The sequence below is a fragment of the Teleopsis dalmanni genome, chromosome 2 (assembly GCF_002237135.1).
Source record: "Teleopsis dalmanni isolate 2A chromosome 2, ASM223713v2, whole genome shotgun sequence".
Classification (NCBI taxonomy): Eukaryota; Metazoa; Arthropoda; class Insecta; order Diptera; family Diopsidae; genus Teleopsis; species Teleopsis dalmanni.
Window position 1 is genome coordinate 85,431,954 of NC_051847.1, and position 23,448 is coordinate 85,455,401.

General features: G+C 28.7%; 2 protein-coding genes across 3 annotated transcripts in view; one reads left to right on the top strand and one right to left on the bottom strand.

Moving 5' to 3' along the window:
* Window positions 1–22,341, top strand: LOC119685018 (G protein alpha o subunit-like). 2 transcript variants are annotated; one of them, XM_038099183.1, is made up of 4 exons: window positions 1–118; window positions 1,189–1,510; window positions 21,825–22,009; window positions 22,162–22,341. In XM_038099183.1, the coding sequence occupies exons 2-4, from the start codon at window positions 1,393–1,395 to the stop codon at window positions 22,321–22,323; spliced, it is 465 nt and encodes a 154-aa protein (XP_037955111.1). In that variant the 5' UTR covers window positions 1–118; window positions 1,189–1,392; the 3' UTR covers window positions 22,324–22,341. The 2 variants fall into 2 exon arrangements, with proteins under 2 accessions (XP_037955111.1, XP_037955112.1); XM_038099184.1 differs by lacking the exons at window positions 1–118; window positions 1,189–1,510 and adding exons at window positions 11,319–11,370; window positions 12,618–12,994.
* A 64-nt stretch (window positions 22,342–22,405) lies between these two features.
* LOC119674971 (probable cytochrome P450 49a1) overlaps window positions 22,406–23,448 on the bottom strand; it is a 13,560-nt gene continuing 12,517 nt past the window's right edge. The window contains exons 2-4 of the mRNA XM_038086127.1: window positions 22,970–23,072; window positions 22,764–22,888; window positions 22,406–22,676 (exon numbers count right to left, since the gene is read on the bottom strand). Of these exons, the coding sequence (XP_037942055.1) occupies window positions 22,563–22,676; window positions 22,764–22,888; window positions 22,970–23,072 (342 nt within the window). The 3' untranslated portion in view covers window positions 22,406–22,562. The remainder of the gene's footprint in view (window positions 22,677–22,763; window positions 22,889–22,969; window positions 23,073–23,448) is intronic.

A 23,448-nucleotide genomic window follows, 5' to 3' on the forward strand; every position in this document is an offset into this window, starting at 1 on the left:
ATTACACAAAAACTAAGTGCCGAGGGAAGAAGTTATGGAAAAATTGGCATAGAGATAAATAAATTATAATAAATAACAAAAATTGTGTATGAAATATTAATAATAATTGTTGTTACTGGTAATTAATAAATGCATTAATATAAAATAAAAGAAATAAAAAAAATTAAGGGAAATGTGATAAAAACTTGCGTGTCCAGCACAGCTCCAATATAAAATTTTTGGTTCTTAAAGACAAGGTGGGGACGCAAATGTGTATACGGGAACATGCGCCGCGCCTCTACGACAGCCAAAGGGAAGAAAACACCTAAACACCACCCTTAACGCGTCGCTAGTACTATTCGGTTTTCCGCAATATCGTTAGAATAAAAGTTTTAGTGTTGCATAAATTATTTTATTTAATATCAAAAAAAAAAAAATAATGCAATTCAGTCGAAAGTTGTTGCTTGTTTTCATTGTGAAGCTGCCAGTGTAATGTCGTGTATTTGATTGCAATTTAAAAGCCGGTGGTGCGTGAGAATCGAAGAGTATTAATGTATGTGTCATCTAATTCGCGATAGAGCAACACCCACACCCATTTTCAATAAAAAATATAAAAAATTTAAAAGTCATTGTATATTTGTTTTTATAAAATAAAAATTTGTTTTAGTTAAATTTAGTTTTCTTCTCATTCATATACGAATACTTACTTGTCCATATAGGCATAAACAATACACATATGTACGTACCCACAAGTGTGTAATTTGTGTATGAGTTCATTGTGCACTGTCGAAAACAACTCTCCTACACACAAGCATACACAGGCACATACATATATTCAAACAGTTGTTTTGGCAGACAATCACTAAGTTTTCGTCCGTTTTTTTTATTTAAATATCTGTTTATTAAAACATATAGCTTAAATTAATGATAACTACGATAAGATAAAAAATATCCATTACGAATTCTGAATAGCAAAATGTGGCGCATTCCCATTGAAACACCTTTTAAGGAATATTTTGCTTTGCCTAATGTTTAGTGGAAAAAGTCTGTTACGTTCGGGCAGTTGGAATTATAAATCTAACTGCTTTCGACTGAATTGCAAACACAATTAATTTAAATAAAACTATTTTTCATAAAACTGTATGCTTCAATTAAATTACATTAAATTATATCTAAAATCTTGGTTCCATATTATTATTTATATTATAGTGTGAACTGCAGAAGTGATTAGACAACCCATCGAATTTTTAAGAAACGATGTTCGTTTATTTTTAATTGTTTAATAGAAAGGATCTCGTGTTTAATAAAAATCATACGCTCGTAATAATAACTTTATTACCAATTTATAGTATAAATTATACTGTATTCATTAGTTAAGTAATAAGTGTACATATACGTAGTAATTTAATAAACATGGGCTGCACTACTTCAGCTGAAGAACGCGCTGCTATCCAACGTTCAAAGCAAATCGAAAAGAATCTCAAGGAAGATGGCATACAAGCGGCGAAGGATATTAAGCTCTTGTTACTTGGTAAGCATATGTTCAGATAAGTAATTCATAATTACACAAAAACTATAAAACACAAAAAACAAAAAGGATTTGAATTATATAAATAATTAAAAATTTAAATAAAAACATATTATTAAATTATTATGAATCACCTCTTAATCTCGCTTTACGCATTGTGTTTGTGATGAAATAGTTGTTGACACTTGTATGCCACTCTCCGAGAGGGTGGCCGGCACTTGTTGGTCAGCGGTGCGGGTGTCGTGTTAGTCGGAAAGACTCGTGGTGCCACAGAACGGAATGTTGATATAAGAATAATATTCAGTTCAAAGTTTTAGTTTGAGATTATTGTATTTATTTGCAAGTGAAAATGTGAATGGTCGAGAAATATTGCATATCTAGTAAATTCCACAAATTTATCTTGATTTGTATTCATCCAATGTCAGTTGTAGTGCAATTTTTATGATAACCGAAAATATAAATCCTATTTTTTTCTTCAAATTATTCAAAAATAACTAATTAAATAGAAGAAAATTCTGATACCCTTTCAACACTATTCAAGAAGAATAGTACCTATTGTTGTTGTTGTTACTAGGTAGTTTCTTTTAGTAGTGCTGACCGATTTGATAGGAATAACTAGTACCTGTTCGTGTAAAGCAGTGGTTCCCAACCAGTGGTAAAAAGAGGTAAAACAAATTTATCAGGTATGGATAAATAGCTTGTAGTTTGGCCACTGAGACCTCATTGATTAGAAAATAAGCACCCAAAAATGTCCAAGTAATTACATATTTATTTTATAGCATATATAGTGTACTTATGCACTTATACAATTCATTATACATTGTACCATAGAAGCATAAAACATACTCAAATAATCATTCAGTTTATTCTTCTTAAACTTGGTCAAAAAAAAAGGTTGGAAACCGCTAATATAGAGAGACGAGTTGAATAACGAGTAACATTTTAAAAAACTCGAGTTTCTTAAATTTCCCTTCAAAATCCCAAAATGTACCAAAATTTGCAACTTAAGATATAGTCAGTATTGGAAATTCTCTTTGTGACGAATGAATTGTTATACGTAGTTGTAAACCAAAATCGGGTATCGTTTTGCTTGATGCCTAGATCTGCTAGATGCCTAGATATACTAAAATTTATGATAATTGCATATATTCTTATAATTTCGCAGAAACCGGTTCAGTCATACAAATTTGCGGAATTAAGATAATTGTCATCGCTAGTATTAGATAATTGTAAGGTTAACAATCTAAACAGGTATTCTACATCAGCAGAACAACAAACATTATCTGGTTTTGTTGTGGTTTAGTAGGACGAAACTCACTAAAACACGTTCTGACCTTCATTTTGATAGAGAAATGCCAATTGTTTGCTTAGGGTTTGTTGGATTCTAATATATCTTTAAAAGTTTTCAGTATTTCGATCCACTAAAATTTTAATTGCTATAATACTCAATTTCAATTATTGAAAAACTAGCGTAGTCACTCTGTCTTTCTCTCTCTCTCTCCCTTCCTTTCTCTCTTTATCTCTCTTTCTCTCTTCCCTTCTCTCCCTCTTTTCCTTTCTCTCTTTATATATATATCTTCCTTTCTCTTTTTCTCTCGTTCTACATAAAATTGTTATTCATTTATATTTTAAAGTAATTATATTATCATTTTAAACGTTAGCACCTTATACTTAATAAAATTTAAAATTAATATTTTTAACTCTCCTAATTTTTTTCAAGCTTTTTACATTTATACCCATCTGGCACCATATCATGTTTTATAAAAGAATATAATTTATTCTTTTAATATTTGTTTTTATTTTTATATATACTCTATATTGGAATCTACGCTTGTAATAACCCAAAAGGTGAGAGACCTGTATATATAATAAATCCTAAAACAAATTGTTTTCGACTTTTACTATTGCAAAAATAAAAATGGTACATATATTAATTTTCGGGGTATTCTAAACTAGTATCGCTAGTTTCACTATAATCTTAAAATTGTCCAAAATTCCGTCAGTTTTTGGAATAGTTATATATTTATGCTAAACAATTGTATTCCATTTATTACTGGAATTTGTCTACCCAAGCAGTCTTAAGTTCAAACTACTGCGCTACACTTCTTTATTATGTTCATTACATTAATTAACGTGATACATATATAATATCAAATCGGTTTATTGTTCATTACACTAGCTAACAAGGTCCTCCTGAACCTCATATTTTATACCAAATTCCAATATTCAGTAGTCTATTATAATAACTCTCCCCTGTAATCTTGCTGAAACTCATACCGTTCTAGAACCACAACAACAAGAGCAACATGTATTTCATAGACACTTTTATATCATCGGTCATCACTGAATGAAAATATTATTTTATAAAACATACCTAAGGAAATAATAAAATAAATAATAAATGCTTATATAAATTTGGAAGCTCAAATACTAACCTTTTTATATATTTTCCCCTAATTACTGGAATGTGATTTCAGCCTAAAGTCTTTTACAGTCTGATAACTGGAATTTTCTCAACTCGTTCCTAAGGGGTGTTATTAGGGCGTTCAAATCTTACATTAGGTTCAGAAGTTTTTGTTATGTTTAGAACATATTAATGAACGTAAATTTATATATTCTGATATTAACACTGTTATATGTTGTCTTACTTAGTTACATTTACACACGTTCTCTGCCATCCAGTGTAAAAAGCAATTTGTCATCGTCAGTTATAGAACTAAACTCAGTCAGATGGAATGACGACTGATTATTTTGAACTACAGGACCTACTATACTACGCTGTCCACCAGCGTAAACTGTATCAAACTCCTTTGTTACCTATATATTTTCATCTCTTCGTACAACATGACCAAGCCATCAAATTCCCTAAAGTTTACTATGCTTGATTAAGACAATGTCTTCATCGTCATCATTTTAAGAACTTTTAATTATATAGATCTTTCGAAGAGCCATTCACTCGACCGCACCTAATCCCTAGTCATTGTCCAAACTATTTTTGTTGCATGCATCACAACAATCTTAACAATACATTTGTAAAGCGTGATTTGTGTTTATCGAGAGATTGTTCTTTTTTACTTTTGCTTACTGGGAAACCCAAGTAGCATCTATTGACAAGATTGCGTGCTAGTTAGATCTCTAGTTCGAACTAATGGTAGTCAACTTGGAACTTGTTTAGGCAATCAGATGTGTTTTTGGAAAAAAATACTTTGTTTTTGTTCACGTTAATACAGAACAATACTTATAATAGGTTATACCGTAAGTTTCCTTTACAAAGATTGGAGCGACTAACAACTTATTCTTCAAAGGTCTCACAAATAAAAAAAAACTGTAACGTCTTAAGTCACCTTTCTTCAATTCAAAGCAATCTTATCCATCTTCATTATAAAAATTTCTTGTTCTCACAGAACTGTAGTTGACTGAAGCTTACTTCCATCTTATTGAAATGGTTAGTGTATGCATTGTCTTTCTACTTACGAACTAAGCTCTTGCATTTGTCATGCATCCTTCGAATACCAAACACATTACTTCCTGTAATAAACTAAATTACAGTTGCATTTCATTTACTCCCCGTAAGACTTTCGACATCTGTAATAAGATTAAATTGCTTATTTTACTTCAAATTACGTATTTCGAGCAACCTGCAGTGAGGATTAAATGTTTGTTCACTTTGTGTTTCTGCTTATTAACTGGATTAGCAAAATCCAAGGTATGCGCAGAGCATTTTATGTTCAACAAGGATTAAAAATGCTTGTGGGAGTCACAAATGACTTTCAAATCAAAAAGTTAATCAAACCAAATAAAATAATTATAAATTCTTTTTATGTCGTATATGAGAAACAAAATGAGAATTTATCTTTATCGTGTGTGGGTAGTAGAGGTAAAATAAATAATTTCCTTTCTTGTATATGAAATATTTAAGAAATTTAAATATTTAATTTCATTTTAAATTGCAAATTCCGTTTAATGTAAAATAGAATATATTGTAAAATGTTTCAAATTATTGAAGTTTTATTTATAACTAATATATATAAAGCAAAACAAATTAATTTAATCTTATCTCAACAGTTTGCATATACCAAATCTAGAATTTTAAAATTAATTCACAAACAATACCGATTATTATAGGATTTTGAACGATAGGATGACTCCGACTCAGGCTACGCCTGTTCTATTCTGTAGATTATGTCATCTGACACACAACTCCCGTTGCGTCTTTATCTAAGTTTATCTAATTTCAGGCTTAAATATCTGATTGCTATGTTGAAGATACAGTCATTGTGTTAAGCTGATTGTAAAATACCCTTCTCCCCCTACCCAAAATTGCGAGAAATTTCGTTAAACGCGAAATATATTATGGTATCGAAGATAATTCAAATTCCTTTCATTTCGTATACTTACTTATTTTTTGAATAAAATATAAAAATATCATTTACATAGTGATTGTCATAGTTCGATATTTTCTATTTTTCAAATTATGCCAATATGAATAAATTGAAATATTGGGTAACGTACACAAAATTTCATATATCCAAAATATCTATTTTCTGTAAGTAATTGTTTCGAAGTAACTGTTTGTTACAAACCGACCTATCCAAAAAGTTTATTAATGTATGAGCTGGAAAAAGCAGCTCAGACTGATTAGGATAATGTAATTGCCTGCAGGAAAGCTAAAGAGTTCATACCAAAACGATCAAAAGTTAGAACTAGGAAGCTACTAATGCTGTACAGAAAAGGCATCCGATTTGTCACAGGGTTTTTATTGAATCTAGATATTACAAGAGACGATAGCTGCAGACTTGTGTCATTAGCAGAATGACAAATTAGCAAAATAAGAGAAATTAGCAGAATACATTCTGTGTCACTGTGATACTCTTGCCAGACTCAGGCTTCGGTATTTATCAACTGCCTATCCACTTAAAATGGAAATGGACAATATCTCTTCAAAGGACATAATACCATTTTTAAAGGTATTAGTTCTACGCGCCTATGGAACTAAATTGGGTTCGTCACAATAATCTTTAAAGGCTGCAGTGATGTGGTGACATAGTTCCCAACCCTTTCAAAATCTGTCTATCGACCGATTCAAAAAGTTTAAATTGTTGTTGGCAAGGAAGAGTTGGCAAGGAAAACGTGGGTAGATAAAGCTTCTCGTCACATGACAAGATTCAACTAGTCTAAACTGCACAAAATTCGTACCATTCAGCTGCTTCAGTTAAAGCGAAACTAATTCCGTACTACGGTATCGGTGCTAATAAGCCGCTGTGTATTAAGAAAAATATTCTCAGATCAAGTCAAATAAGATTTAATTTCATAAGAAGGAAACTGTACTGTATGGATCAGTGTCTATGATCTTCTAAAAGATTAAGAATCTTTAGCCTGAATAAACTGTCATCATTTAAAATCAGGGACTTAGCCAAGTTTACAAAATTATCTGGTTACCTTACCTTGCATGAGGTAGTCCCACCTTGCCAAAGGGACGCTGTTAACGCGCCAAATGCTTCAAAGCTTTACTTTTAAGATGGTGATTCAAGTATGACGTTCGGTAAATGTCTTATCCATGGTGTCAAGTAAGCTTTGGTGAACAAGTCTACAAGTCTTATCTAACTTTCAATAATTTAAAATGTTTCAATCGCATGGTTGCTTTTATAATGTTACGGTTCTCTTCAATACTTTTGGAAAAAATTTTAGTTACTAAATTATTTTGCTCCACAATCTTTTGATATATTTTACTCTTTTTTTTTCAAATAACATGAGCGACGAGAAAAACCAATAGCTATTTAACACGTTACGATGTGTTTACCTTTAAATATGTAACATGTTCAATCACATATAACTTGTTACATATTTTGATGAAGCCAGATCTTTATTTTTTTAATAACTATACTTATTGCTTTTTTTTATTGATAACAATTGTCCATTAAATTATTTTCTTATATATAGTCGTATATGTTAGTGGAAGAACAGTCTCTATTAGATTATTTTCTTATACATATTGGTGTGTTTGTTAGTAGACCGACAGATTTTAGCTTGATCAACAAAGTAACCTTTCTTGAACGGTACTTGCACAAAACATTTGTATAAATAATTAAATTAAAAAAATAAAATTGATTAATAACTTAATTTATGAATTCTATTTTAAACTATAACCAAGTTTCACTAATCAAATCAAAATATTATGCAAATTAAAATTTTTTACTTATTGTTTGTGACAGAAAAAACAATTGCATAAATTGTTGTTAAATGCGAAAATGAAAGATGGAAACCTATGTTTACTCAATAAGTTTTAATTGAAAAAGTCAAGTGGACAAGCTTCACTCGAACCTACATTAAGTGAGAATTACTTCCCCGCTGCGGCCAGTGCCTCGACGTACTCTGATGTTTTGATATGTTGTCAATTGGCGGTTAGGTCATGTACGTACGGTGATGTGCCTATCTTTCATGTTGTCGCTTTGACGAAACTTATTCAACTCATTTGACATCGTTCATGTTTCTGAACTACTTTACATAGATAACTCAATTTAAATTGCTTCCCTTAAATTAATTTCCGTTGAAGTGCCTTCAATTGATTGCTTATATTTAGAAACTCGTAATTCAATAAAAAAAACAGTAAAACTTAAGATATTGCAAAATAAAACTAAAAGATGTGAAAAAAGTTATTAATAAACAGATGCTAAAGTCTAGTTACTTAGTATTTTAAGTCTTGTTTAAATTTAACTGAAATGGCAAAGTATATTCTTTAACTTGATATTTTGTAGAAGCTCTAGTCCGCAACGGTCTAATCAGCTACATAAGGATAAGACGAGAGAAGAGATATTTGAAATATATAATATATACTTAAGTTTTACTTATTACTTGTCCTATTACTTGTTATTAACAATAAAGTGTTAATTATTATTTCCACGCCAGCATTAATGTATAGTATAATGGACATGTCCTTTAAAAATGAAGTTTATTTGATTCCAGTCTATAAACCAAGATTTATTTAACTTCGGTTATAAACACTTTTGTATTAAACAAGTCATTTAATACATTATTTTCTTATACCATACTTCAAATAATCTGTTCAGTTAAGTGAGTTGTATATATGTACATTTTTCAATCAATTTAGTTTTTACCATTCATATATAGTGCTTAGAGCCAATTGTAAATCTTAACCTATAGTTAAATGCTATCATTAATCTAAATAAATTAAATGAAATATTAAACATTAAACAGTTGTGAGATCATATGGACATAGTAGATCTGATTATGCTTATAAAGAAAGCTTTCTTGATTTTATCTCTAACCTCTCAAAATATTCATACATCAAATGGCAGAAAAGTTCGAATTTGTAATAACTTTGTCATATGAATATAATTATATATATATTATCTTTATTAACATATAATTATATTTGGCAACATATTATTCAGCAGAATCACATCAACAGTTGTAAAGTAGTCTTTTATATTCATTTTTTACTCCTTGTAAAATCATGTTTTGTTTTTAAAAATTCTTATTTTAATTTTATTTTTTCTTTTAATTTAATTTTTTTTTTTTTTGGACTATAAGTCATGTTAAAAATTGCTTGTTCATTTACATATATATGTTCTATATTTCAATCTTTTATTGGAGTTATCTTCATAAAAAATCGTCTATCATATACTTCGTCTTTCATTGTCATTATAGTATCATAATGCAAGCATATGATAACGAATTTTGAAATTAAAATTGGTTGTAGTTCTAGTTCTAGAACATATTCTCTATGATATATGTATAATATACCTTCTGCTCAAAAAGTATCCGGATTTTGTTGTTTGTTAACTACTCTTTAAATAATAGACCTTTTTTAAAAATTTTGGAATAAAATTTAAATTTGTGTGTTTTATTTACAAAATCCGAGTATTTTTTGAGCAGAAGGTACATACATATATAATATATGTATATATAAATAATAATGTACGTAGGCTACCTTTTAAGTGTTGCGCCTAGGCAATACTGAGTATTGCCACATGAATTTTGACATTTCTGTTCGAAAGTTTGACATTTTTTAACTTAAATGTCATCATAATGTTTTAGTTTACGCATACCTATTGTCTTGATTACATTGATTCCTAATTTTGTTTTGCGGAAAAAATAAATTATATAATGAACATTTTCGTGCCATGATTTTTTATGATTTTCGACGCAGCTTAACCAAAAAAGAATGCATCGAATAACTTTGCTGATGAAATAACACATCCATCGACTGTAAAACGCTGGTTCAATGAGTTTGAGCGGGGTCGTCGTTTTCTCCACGACGAATTTCGTGAAGATCATCTAAGAACGGCTGTTGTACCAGAAAACATCGATGCAGTTCCAACTTGAGAGTAGCAAAACTATTTCGAAAATTGATTCAATCGAATGCAAAAATGTCTTGGTCGTCATAGAGAATACTTCAAAAAATAATAAAACCATTTTCACATATTAATCACAAAGAAACCATAATGCATTTTCTCTGTGAATGCCAGGGTTTGGCGTCTAGGAGATACAGGTTCTTAGAAAAAAACTTCTTTGATAGTTTATTAGACTGTTCATCGGTGAAGCCGAAAGACCTATTAAATTACCTAACTTCGAAAGAATGGATTTAGTCTCTACTCTCTTCTATACTATGGTTCTTGCGAGGAATATGGTAGCAAAATGGTGAAACATCGCTAATTGAGGTATATGGAAGTTATCTAATGGCCTATCACTGGAACTAACCAACAGCCCTCCTACAAATAACAAAGTCTTTACTTGTACATAATATGAACTATGGTATAGTCGAAAAAATAGAAATATAAAATAAGAATGTATATGAGTCAGGTTGAAAAACAAATCAAAATGGAATATTATATATAAGTACATATAAAATAAAATTAAACTTATTAGCTTTTTTTATTGAAATTACCTATATTCGAACATGGAATTATGTCAGTAAATTGAATTATAACACCGCAGCACATGCCGCCTGTGCCACTACAGCAACTTCAGTTTACACAATTATTCATTATTGCTGTCAGATTTGACTTAATAGAGCTGCACTCTTTAGTGGTTGCACATCTAGAACTTAAGCACCGCTCTTAAGCCAGAATACGCCAACTTAACTATTATCACAACAACAACAAGAACAACAGCAGCGAAAACTCATCATCTACACCACACCACATCACACCACCTTTGGGACACACAACTCGCACAACAGTTTAATGTGTATAGTAGTACGTACGAGTAAAAATGTGAAGAAAAGCGAAACACAAAAAGAAAAAAAAAAAAATACCATCATTGCCATCTGAGTGCCATGGATAAATGTTTTCCAGAATCAGAAGTAGCAGCAGGTCATATGGCACATGCGTTAAGCGCAGAGCGAAAACCATGAGAAAATAAATGAAATTCCATTTTCGAAACGTTCTTGTTCTTGTGCTTTTTCACACTCGTTTTTGGGGAGTTTTCGAATTTCCAGCACGCAACACAAACAAGTGCTTGTGCCGTGCCAGTGGCGAGTTGTGACGGTGACGGTGTCGGTGGCAGTGGCAGTGGCGTTCTATTGAAATCGTATTGAAGCACTTTTTTTTTTTGTTTATTCTTTATTCCCTCTTAAATAGTCGTTCGTTCGGGTTTGTGTGCTATATGCTTTCACAGCTTTATAACCAAAGCTCTTTCGTCGTACTATACACGGACTGTATGCAATTGTGTATCGCTGAGAGTTTCCATTTCCATTGAGGAATTTCATATATATTGTTTTTTTTATTTATTTAAGAGTTGTTTTTTTTTTCATTTCATGGATTCGCATACGCAATGCTATGAAAATTTTTACATGACTTTGGTGTACGTACGTCGTTTAGGGCGGCTCCGTTCAATTGCTCGTACGATTTTATATTAAATTCATTGCTTGTTTTTAGTTGTGAAAATTTTATTAATTTATAAAAAAGTAAATTAAATAAAATTTAAAAAGGAATATATAATAATTGCAATAAAAATTCTTTATTTAATTTTATTAATTTGTGAAGTGAATGTAAACATGAAAAAACCTTGAAAACATCCTTTTGTGAAAAAATTTCTGTGGAAAAAAATTTTTTTATTCTTCATCAAATTGATTGGCACTACACCTACGCGATATAATAAAACTGACATATTTGTGTGATGTGAATTAAATAAACTGAAAATTTTAAACAAAATAAAATAAAATAAAATAAAGTTTTATTACTAACAATGGATATTAAAAATTTAAAAGAGCAATTAAAAATATTGAATGCCTAAGAGAGCTCATAATTACATTAGGAAAAATAGAAGATATTCATACTAAATTTTTGTGGATACATTTTCTGTATATCGAAATATGTGCGAATGATTCATATATTTTGGAATTATACATTTGTGCTCAGTCGACTGCTTGGTGGACGTACTTGTCTGAAAAATATTCATATTCGCTCCCATTTGTAAATAAGCTTGCACCGTATTCCATATTTCCGTACTTTGCACGAGAGATTGTGCCAAATGAAGATTTACCAAGTCATAAAAACACAAGTGTTATCTACATTTTTATCGCATATTTATTTTCGTTATTATTTAATATCGAATTTTCATTTTTATACATAAAAAACAAAAAAAAAATAAACTTATCTAACGTATGTGCAGTTTTTTATATCAACGAGAATTTTCCGTTAACCACCAGAATTGATTAAAACTCCTTAATATCGTAAATCACATGCCTAATACTTTTTATACAATCAAAAACTCTATACAATAGAGTAAGAAACATTATTGTTAAATTGGCATTTTCACTATATCTTAATATTATATATAAATTATTTTTAATAAATAATAAATCCCAATAACTAAAAACTTTCTAACTCAATTTCGCATTTTGCTAAATTTTTAATTTCCACAATTGAGCAACATTCAACATTTTTGGGGGTTGAAGAATATTTTCTCAATGAGTGCAGAGAGCAAGCACAGAGTACGATTAAAAATTCGAAACTTATTTTTCGAAAATTCGAAATTGTTTTTAAATAGTACATATATATTATATGTTCGACCCTTTACCATTTAAATACGATTTTATTTCGAATAAAATAATTACCATTTTTTTTTAAATCATGTTTACTTGCAGTTTAAATGCATAAATGAAATGTTTTTAAAAATTTGACAAACATTTAATCGATTAATAGAGAAAAATTGCAGAAAAATAAATTAAGCTTATAAGTGTTGATTAAAGAAATAGCGTCCATTAGACCCGCCGATAACCTTATCCGTACAAAACTTATTCTTAATTCTTGTAAATTTGTTTGATTTCCCGTCTGGCAAGTTTCGGCCAATCTAGGCCGATTTAAACGACCTTCAAAACGTTTTGTGTCGAGGCAATACGCACAATGGGCTGCGCACAGTCTGCAGAGGAAAGAGCCGCAGCCGCCAGAAGCCGTCTTATAGAAAGAAATCTGAAAGAAGATGGCATACAAGCAGCAAAAGATATTAAACTACTTTTGCTGGGTAAGTTTAAATCTATACTTTAATGACATGTCAAATTTAAACATAGATATTAATTAATATACAATATATATGAACATAATTTAGAAAAATTATGTTGCAGTTCAAACAAATGCAACAGTAAGTTATCAGCTTCTACCAAGAATCGACAACAAGTGCTTTTCACTTTTTGATAGTTGAAGTTCAAACTTGTCTATAGCCTGAACTGATTTCAGATGATTACGTGTAGATATACAGGATGTATAAGTTTTGATTATATCATATAAGTGTTGATGTACAGGATGTATAAGTTTTGATTACATCATATGTATGGAATATGTATTAGAATAATTATTTAAATTGTATAAGAAACGTAATAAATTTCACACTTTTAGATATATGTATTTGGTATTAAAAAAACCCAAATGTTTTTTGATGAAAAGAAAAATTATGTATCCTAGTCAAAATAATCAAAAAATAAACCAACGTGACGTTAGACTAAATATAAATCCTTTTTTACATCGCTTATACAGTAAAAACAAAAATTTAATTTTTCGAACTGACAGACATATAATATATTATATATTATTAATATCTATAAAATAATGTATTATATTATTGATATACTGTATATTATATACAGATAAGATATGATATACAGAGCTGTGTATAACAAAATGAGTACAACAAATAAATAAGTTTTTTGTTATGGTATATATTGATATATTATGATATATATAGATATAATATGATATATATAGATGTGATATGATATATAAAGATATGATATGATATATGTAGATATTATATAGATATAAACAACATTATATTGTAGACGACATATTAAAGAACTATATCTGGCACTTGTCCTGCAACAATAAGTTCCAGTCTCACTTACAGTTCTTGAACGCTTATGGATAGTTTCGCTAATAGCTTTTAGTAAATATGATAGATAAGAACAACAATCCATTGTTAATAAAAATATTAAATTATTAAGCTGGTAGTATAACTATAGCATTAATACCGATTTTATAGTATATTGAACTCTGAATTTATTTGTTTGTTTTAGTAAAAAAAACTTTCAACTATTATATCTATTATATATACTGCAGGAAAAGAAATGGGATTAAAACTCTTACTGAAGCAGAGGTCAACTCACGTTTTAAGTAACCTAAGAAATAACGAATTTTTTGATAAGAACTGGAACAACCTTTTTCTTCTTATTCAAAAAAAAGTTATAACCGAAACTATACCATATATAAACCGGCTTAAACCGGCTTAAAACCGACATCTATTTTTGACAATAAGTAAGGGATCTGATAACCCCATTTAGGAGCATTTATTTTTATTTCTTTTTTTTGTCACATTGTTTTGAACCCATTTAGTCGTAGATCTGTACACAACGTCTATAAGATTAAGACTTTTGGAGTGTATTAATAATTTAAGTATAAAATTTATAGCATAAGAATTTTAGTCACTTTGACGTGGCTTCAACTTGTAAATCAATTCTTTATTATTAAATTTATAATAAGGACTGAATAGTTTTAAAAAATAAATATTCTATTTTAATCTTTAGTTCGAAAATCCATTACGAAAAATAGACAATAAACCTCATGTCATTACATTATAGAAATATTTTTATGTAGCTATATGTCAACTTTTTGTACGAAATGGTTGTTAGTATTAGACACTATTAGCGTTTTTGATTGCTAAATTTGGAGTATCTTTTTAATCGAGATTCATTTATGGTGCAATTTCCATTTTTGACTTTCTTTCTGGTCTCAATCATGCTACATGAGCAGCTCATTGTAGCTTTTGCGACTTAATGTATCTCATCTTTATATATACATATATTTGTATACGAATAGAAAATAAACTATATAAAATATAGATTTAAAATATATTTTTAATAAATGTGTATTTAATTAGTTATTTTAAATGCAAAATATGTGAAACATATTGATGCTTCGACTGAGTTGAACATACGAGTAACCTTCTTTTTTGCTTAAATTTAAAACATTAAATGTTTTCAATATCTATATATATATATATATATATATATTATGTATCTAATTCAAAAATATTATTATATTTCGTAGATTTCTAGAATGTATCCTAAATACTGACTCAGTTTAAATTTGTCTATAACATTGCTTTACAACTTTTTTTGCTGAATTGCTTTACGAAGAAGTTTGTTTATAAATAAAAAAAAAATACAAAAACTTTTGTTTAAATATTATTATCTGGTTTTATATGACTACTGCCGCCTTACTTTTGGTACATTGTCTGTCAGAATATTAAAGTTTTTTTTTCGTCTAATTTTAGACAAATTCATAATGTATCTTAAACATTAAAGTGTTCGAATGCTCCGAAGATTGAACGACGTATTTAGTTGAGTTAGCTGCAATTTTGTTTACACTTCATTTCAATTTAATTTCTTTACACTTTACTCAGCTGCCCTGCTTTTCCATATAATTTTGTATTAAAAATTAAGTACATAAGACTTCATGTGTTTATTGTATTTTGTAGATTGTATATTGGATATTGAATATTTTAAAGAACCAAATCTGAAATGTATGTATTCAGTAAAATAATTTCCAATTTCTTTCTCGTTTTTTTTTTACATTTTTTAATTCGAATAAACAATTTACCACCGAAAAACGATTTTAAATTTATGGGCTTTTAAAATTCATAAATAACGCAGTGTATATCATAAATATTTTCAATGTCCCTAATTATACTAAAGTACTGAAAACTGTTAAATTAACTAAAATATATATGCAAATATCGAAATAAAATAAGAAATGTTTATAAAGCATTTCAAAACATATTTTCACCAATAATATTTTTAACGTTATTAATTAAGTATGAAGCACTCGGCCATATTTTGCTTGCATAGAAATTTTAATATAAAATTACCTCACATGATTACAGAATCTTTATTCTAAAACTGAAACAAAAATACAGTATAATTCAGATGTTATTTAAAATGAGAAATTTATGCCAATATTATTACAAAAATTATTTATATGTAAAAAAAAACTACAGTCAATGTACAATATATCCGGAATTATTAAATAATATACAAAGAATGTTCAATTAATCAAAATTTATTTTGTGCCTTTAAATTAAGCGCCATTCATTCCAATCAAACTAAACCAATTTTTGACCCAATCCTCCATAGCTTTCATATACTGCAATTTTCTATATTTCACCACAAATAACTCAAAACTATATTACAACATAGTTTAATAACTTTTATAAATTGCATTACTTTGATCTTTATGCCAAAAAAATTGGCAAGAGAGCCATTCATCGGTCCAATCCTCTTCTTTGGCTTCAATAAAAAGAACATACCTAAAACAGAGGATCAAAACATAGATCCAACAAAAATTCATTAAATATTGGAATGGAACAAACAGCCTAAATCATTCCGAAAAAACATGAATTTTTATGACAAAAGAGCAAACATCGCTCTCAACTTTAACAAGAAGAGTCTAAAGTCGCTCTCTTGTGCACTAACAGGCCACGCCGGCTGCAATAAACACCTACACAAAATAGGTGTATCCGACACAAATATTTGCAGATTCTGTTGAGATTAGAAAAAGTCTATGGAACATCTAATCACCAACTGTGATACACTAGGCCACAGAAAACAAAATTTTAGGTGCATACCAACTAGAAGATGAAGACCTTTAAAAACTCCCTCCTGGTTCCATTCCTCGAGATACTAAATATCTAAATACAAATGGGTGTACAATAAATTAAGCTAGTATCAGTGCATAAAGGCTTTATCCTAACCCATTAACCATTACCATAGATATTTACTGTCAAATTTTGAGTAATATTCTTTTTATGATTTTATATTCGATAATATAAGAGATTATTTAAAAACGATATAAAAAAGTAAGGAAGTCATTACATCAAACAAATCGAACTGAAATAAGAAACCATCCCTATGTACTATGTATGGTACTATGTTTTTCTAAGAGTAAAACATTTTAATTTAAAAATAAGATAATATTTTTCTAATCTAAAATATAAAAGTCGGTAAAGTTATTTATTTAAAAGGTTATGCCATTTTGTAATCGAGATTTTGCTGGACTCTTTTAATAGCATACATATGAAAAACAGAACTCTACCACCCATGGTATCATATGTTTAGTTGATATACATACATAATATACATACGCGCTGCTATATGTATATACGGAAACAAATCTATTTCTTGATCTATTTTTTTCCCGTGCACCTACTATCTTAATTTCCAAACTTCGAAATTCCCAAAGAGTACATCGTTGAGAAACACTGATTAAATCAGCGGTTAAACAATTGTTAAAATTGTAAAAAATTACCAGTTAGGTAATTCTGAAGTGATCACATTTCAGATCGAATTTTTTATAATAATTCGGTTCTGCATTGCTTTGTGAATAGAACTGGAATAAGAAACTCTAGAAAATATACTCTGCAATATTTTTCTAACATGAAAATCAATCAAAATTGTTTGGTTTTCTAACATTCAGACTGATCAAAATATTATGTGGCAATAATAATCTGAAACGAATTGTCAAAAGACTAAAGCATCCACAATAACTCACTGCGTGATCTGATATGTGATCTGAAGATGTATTGGTCCCATAGTTTTATCGGAACTTTTTATTTTTAATAAACAATTCTCATCACTATGGTTACTACAGCCCAGTTACCAAGTTACCAATTTTTTATTGACGTACGGTAAAAGATATGACATTAAAGATGTTTGGTTTCAACAGGATGGTGCCACAAATTCCTCAACTCGTTCCATTTTGATTTTATTAAATGAAAAATTTTTTGAAAGTTTAATATTATATTTTAGTGACTGCAAACTAGGGAAGAAGATAGAAGTTAGTATCTCCCTTTCAATCATACCTGACGCAGTGTGTGACAAAAGAAAAGATGTCTTGCTTATGCACGGCGGCGACTCAATACTTTAGGAGCCCACTTTGTTAAACATCTTAATCAATTAGAAGATCTGACATTAAACAGCATTTTGAGATTCGTTAAAGTTTCTAGGTGGTTTTAAACCACGAGGTTTCCTCTATGTACGGTTTCCTCTATGGGCCAGTAGGCTTAAATGGATCCTCTAAGGATAGCCGGTATAACCTAACTCTACCTAATATTACATTTTGGTGTTGTGGTTTGACTATTGGATTTAGAAAAATACAATAAACATTAAAATAATAGAAAAACTTGTTTCTAGAGTTATAGAAGTTCAAGTTATGGCAATTATGAAATATTAGTATATAAAATATTATAAATTATAAAATATGAAATATATATTTAATTGCATAATATTAACAGATAGAATCTAATATTTTTGATTTAATTTGTACTTCAGCTAAATATCATAAATCACAGATTTTATGTAGATTTAATTTAGTTATTTATTTTGCATATATTTAGCAAAAGGATTATAGAGATTCTTTTGTTGCGATTTGCCATAATCTGTGATAATGATTTTGTTCAATGCAAAATGTCATTAACTTAAAAGCATAATATATTCTATATATTATCACAGAATCATCATCAATATCATCATCAATTTTGCATAGAAATGAGTTTCATTATAGAATAACATGGACGTCATTGTCAGTAGTCATAGACAAAGTCATCGTCATAGTCACAGGCACAGGCACAGTCATCATCATCCGCACCATCACTACTGCACATCTCCAACAATGAATTCTTTGTGTAAATTTCCATGTAAAACTTTTGTTTTCTCTCATGTGTTTTCGTACAAAAAATGCCTTCTATTCGTCCGTACAATAGATAAGGAAGAGGCTTAAGTGCTTGTGTTTAACCGCAATGCCATTGGGTGCATTTGTGCTGGCGTTTAGAGATACAAGCAAATTGCAACTTGATGCGGCCTCCTCCTACACTCCTACACTCCTACATTCTGAAGGGTTGTTGCTGCAAGTTGTGAAAAAGTTTTGCATATTTTAAATTTAATGCAACAAGTTCAATGCGGTTCGTTTAACAGGCACTATACGTAGTATAAGTGCACAAAAGTATCTCCTGTTCTTGTTTATTCTGTTGTTTAAACTTGAGTTCATAGATAAAACTAAAATATAAATATTTTTCACTTATTTATGTTTTTCAAACTGTTTTCTATGAATATAAATTTATTCTCTTGTTATAAATATTTTCATTTTAAGTCCGTAGTTTTACACTCAAAAGGATGTTATATATAAAAAGAATGTTTTTAAACTAAAATTCATTTCATTTATTCATTTATTCATTTATATGTAAAAATATTCAGACAATATTATAACAATATATGCTATCACTTTGATTTTATTTTAGTTCAATATTAAAATACTTACTGATTTTCTAAAATTATATAGTGAGCTATAAAATTGTTTAAACATTCATTATGTAGGAAAGGAAAGTAAACTAACCACTAACCAAACTCAGGAATTTTGCTCAGTACTAGTACGAATTTTCACATCAATAGTAGTCAAGATTATAGGACAATTAAATGGATTGAATATTCAAAGTTTAGTAGAACTGTAATTTGAAGCCACGTTGTTTTATGCTTGGCAAGTGTTAAGTAGGCAGTTAGTTATTGTCTGTACCCAAATGAATTCAGAATAACTTTTCCCAGGTACGGTAACGTATTTAGAATTCTATTTAGACCATACATAATCTTATTTCATCCAGGAAATATACTAAAATAATTATCTAATGACAAATCAATAAAATACTTATAAAAATATATAACATAATCATTCTATTCTCGATTTAAAAATGCTTCTACTAAAACAAAAAAATCTTATCTAGCTTATTAATCCACTTGGTCAACTAATTTAGTAGGCAATATTTTTTTTTAAAACAGTTCAAAGGCAAAAAAAGCTCATTTGCAGATAAAGTAGAAATAGTTTGTTTTGTAGAGGTTATAGAAACTTATATGTTAAGAAACCTTTTTGGATATTGGTATCCAAAAGAAACATTTTTATAGTTAAATACATTTTAGACAGTACAAGTTACCTAAATTCAAAGACATTTATTTAGTTTATCTTTTTATCTCTTAAGATTTATCTCTCATCTCTTAAGAAGATAATTGATAATTGCACATTAAGGCAGTAGAAAGATATGTACTGACCTGACACTGCAACCAACTAATCAACCAGATTGAATAAAAGATACAGTTGTGATTTATAGAACTTTACCTTTGATAAAAGTAAATAATTCAAGACCCAATATTTCCTTATGTATGTTACGTAAGGCATAAAAGCTTTTATTAGCCTTAATTGGCACACATCAAAAAACGTTAAAAATATCTATATAAGGCGATGTCAATAATTTCTGAAATTCATATCTTTGTAGGTGTAACGGATATATCTGATTTAGTACCAAATTCTACACCTCATGTCACTATTTAAGGATTCGTTATTAATAGCTATGCTTTAAATAATTGAAATATTTATGAGTACAATATTTGTCGGTGATGTATATAAAATTTCTCTTTGAAGAGTATATGTCAAACTTATTCCAAAATTTATATTCTACAAATGATGGCAACTAACCCAATTAAGTTTTAATATATTAGAAATGACTGAGGTATTAAAATCATAATATTTATATTTAAAATTCATTGGAAATACTCTTTCAATAAGATTGGATGCCCTTTTAGAAGATTACTGTTAATATATCGTATCTGTAGAAGTGATTCGAGATCTTCTAAGTCTGATACTTGCATTTAATAAATTATATGTAGACCAATAAACGAAAGAAATATTTTCAAAGAAGAGTAATGTTGGGTATTTCACAACATTCAAAACAGTGGCTTAATCAAGCAAAAAAAAAATCAAATTAAATGTTTCTTTAATATTATTTATTTCTATATTAGGAATAGGTTTGAATGTTTGAATTAAAATAAAATTAAAGAATATGGACCACTTCTAAGTTAAATTCAACATATTTAATATTAAATTTTTTACTTAATATACAATACCAATATCTTTCCGATTGTATATTAGAGGTATTTGCTTTTACGGGATATTGATCTCGCTATGTGATAAAAGAGCAATCAATACCCTATAGTCAAAGCACAAATGATCGTTTAAGCAAATGTTAACAATATCGATATCAATATCAATTATATCAATATAGTAAGCTTAAATTAAAAACATTTCATCAATATTTTTTTTATGCCTACGAATATTTACAGCATTAAAAATATAGTAAATTTGTTATTTAAATATTAATCAAAGAAACCTTGACATGGTAATATCATAATCTGTTACAGGATATTAGTTCTATTAAGTCGTGTAACATTTTTACTACGTTATTGAAATACCAAACATATTACAAGAGATAATGAACATCATTATTTTTTTTTCTTGAGTAAATGGGTTGATTTCAATTTAAGGTTAGAGTGACAGCCTTATGCACCAAAACCTATTTAAGCTCAAATAACGGCCCTTTGTGTTACCAGGGATTTGCACTGTTCGTACGCTAACCCTTTGAACGACACATTCATTTCCTAATTTTAAAGGACAACAGCTTTATTAGGCTCATTAGAGAAAGGGCTCCAAAGATTTTGTTCATTGCTATCCATCATTTCATTTTTTTTTTCTATTTTCCAGTTTATTATATTTTTTTGTTTGGTCGATGATAAATTCATTAGTAAAATTTATACATATAAATTTATACATAAATTTATACTTGTTTCCTTCAAAACTATAATTAAATAAAAGCCATATGTTACTATTTTAATATGTAATATATTAAATATTTACATATATATGAATATGTAAATCAAATTTTAATATTAAATATTGTTTAAAATTGCAATATTTTATTTTTATTTAAGGTGCTGGTGAATCTGGCAAAAGCACAATAGTTAAACAAATGAAAATTATCCACGAGAGCGGGTTTACTCCGGAAGATTTCAAACAGTATCGGCCAGTTGTGTACAGCAACACAATACAATCATTAGTTGCAATACTTAGAGCAATGCCAAACCTCAGTATTCAGTATAGCAATAATGAGCGAGAAGTAAGTATCTACTAATTACACATATACTAAATGCATAAGTATTACACCTATGTAATATGTTATGTCAAAGTATACATAGTGTGTAATGCTTAGATGTTTATAAAAACCTATATGTATACATAAAGATACTAAATGTTGCATGTTATTTAAAGAGCGACGCGAAAATGGTGTTTGATGTATGTCAACGTATGCATGATACGGAACCCTTTTCAGAGGAACTTCTAGCTGCTATGAAAAGATTGTGGCAAGATTCTGGTGTTCAAGAATGCTTCTCACGTAGCAACGAATATCAATTAAATGATTCCGCTAAATAGTAAGTGATTTTATTATAACATTTATATTTACAAAAGAATTTTATTAAACTATCTTATACACAAAATGGTTCCATTTAAACAATAATCTTATATCTATGCATTAGTTACCGTCTTAAAATCATTAGTTACCGTTCAATCATATATAAATATAATAAAATAAAAGTGCTAAAATACAAAATACCTTATAATAACTAATGTCATTCGTACAATATATATTATTGCAATATGCTTTTATTTGCTTATTCCTGCCTGAGTGTCAATTTAAAATTTAGTGGTGATTCTGGTATGTAGGTTGAGTTGACTTTGTATACTAATTCACCGGAATTGTATTCCACTTTATATTTCCGAAATATCTGAAATGTGCGTGAAAGTTGTAAACAGATTAAATGTAATTAAATTGTTGGTATTTTTATGATATGTTAGTGCGAATGATGCTTTACCTTGGCGAGCAGCGTATTTAATTCAATTTCAGCAAATCGACGTCCCACACACATACGCCGTCCAAAACCAAAAGGCAGACTCACGAAAGGATGAATTTTTTGTCCTGCATACGGACATTCTGTGGCTATTAGATAATGATAGTTTTAATTAAAATTTAATTGATTTGTTTGAGTAGTAATTATCATTAATTTATTATAACACTTACATGGTGCAAATTGTTTCATCCAACGTTCGGGCATAAATCGTTTTGGTTCAGGAAAATATGCTGGATCATTGGAAACGACCAGATGCGGAAATATTACATGTGTCTTCAAAAATTAAAAAAAAATTTAATAATTAATATTTTTTTTAAAAAAAATCTGCAGAAGTGTTATTAAATGGAAAAATTCAAATTTGAATTTATATAGGGTAGTCTTTTTTCTGGACTTTAAGCCGTATCTAGCAGTATTAAATAAATAAATGGGTTAATTCTTATTTTATATAAGTACTTTCAAAAAGATTAAATTAAAAAATAAAAATAAATATTATGTAAAAATAAAAAACAACAACCTAAACCGTTTAAAAGATAAATCTTTATAAATAATTGGGTAAATACCAATATTAATAAAAAATTGTAATATATAATAAATTATTAATATTTATAATAAAAAAAAAATATAAATAATTAATTTAATAAAATAAAAT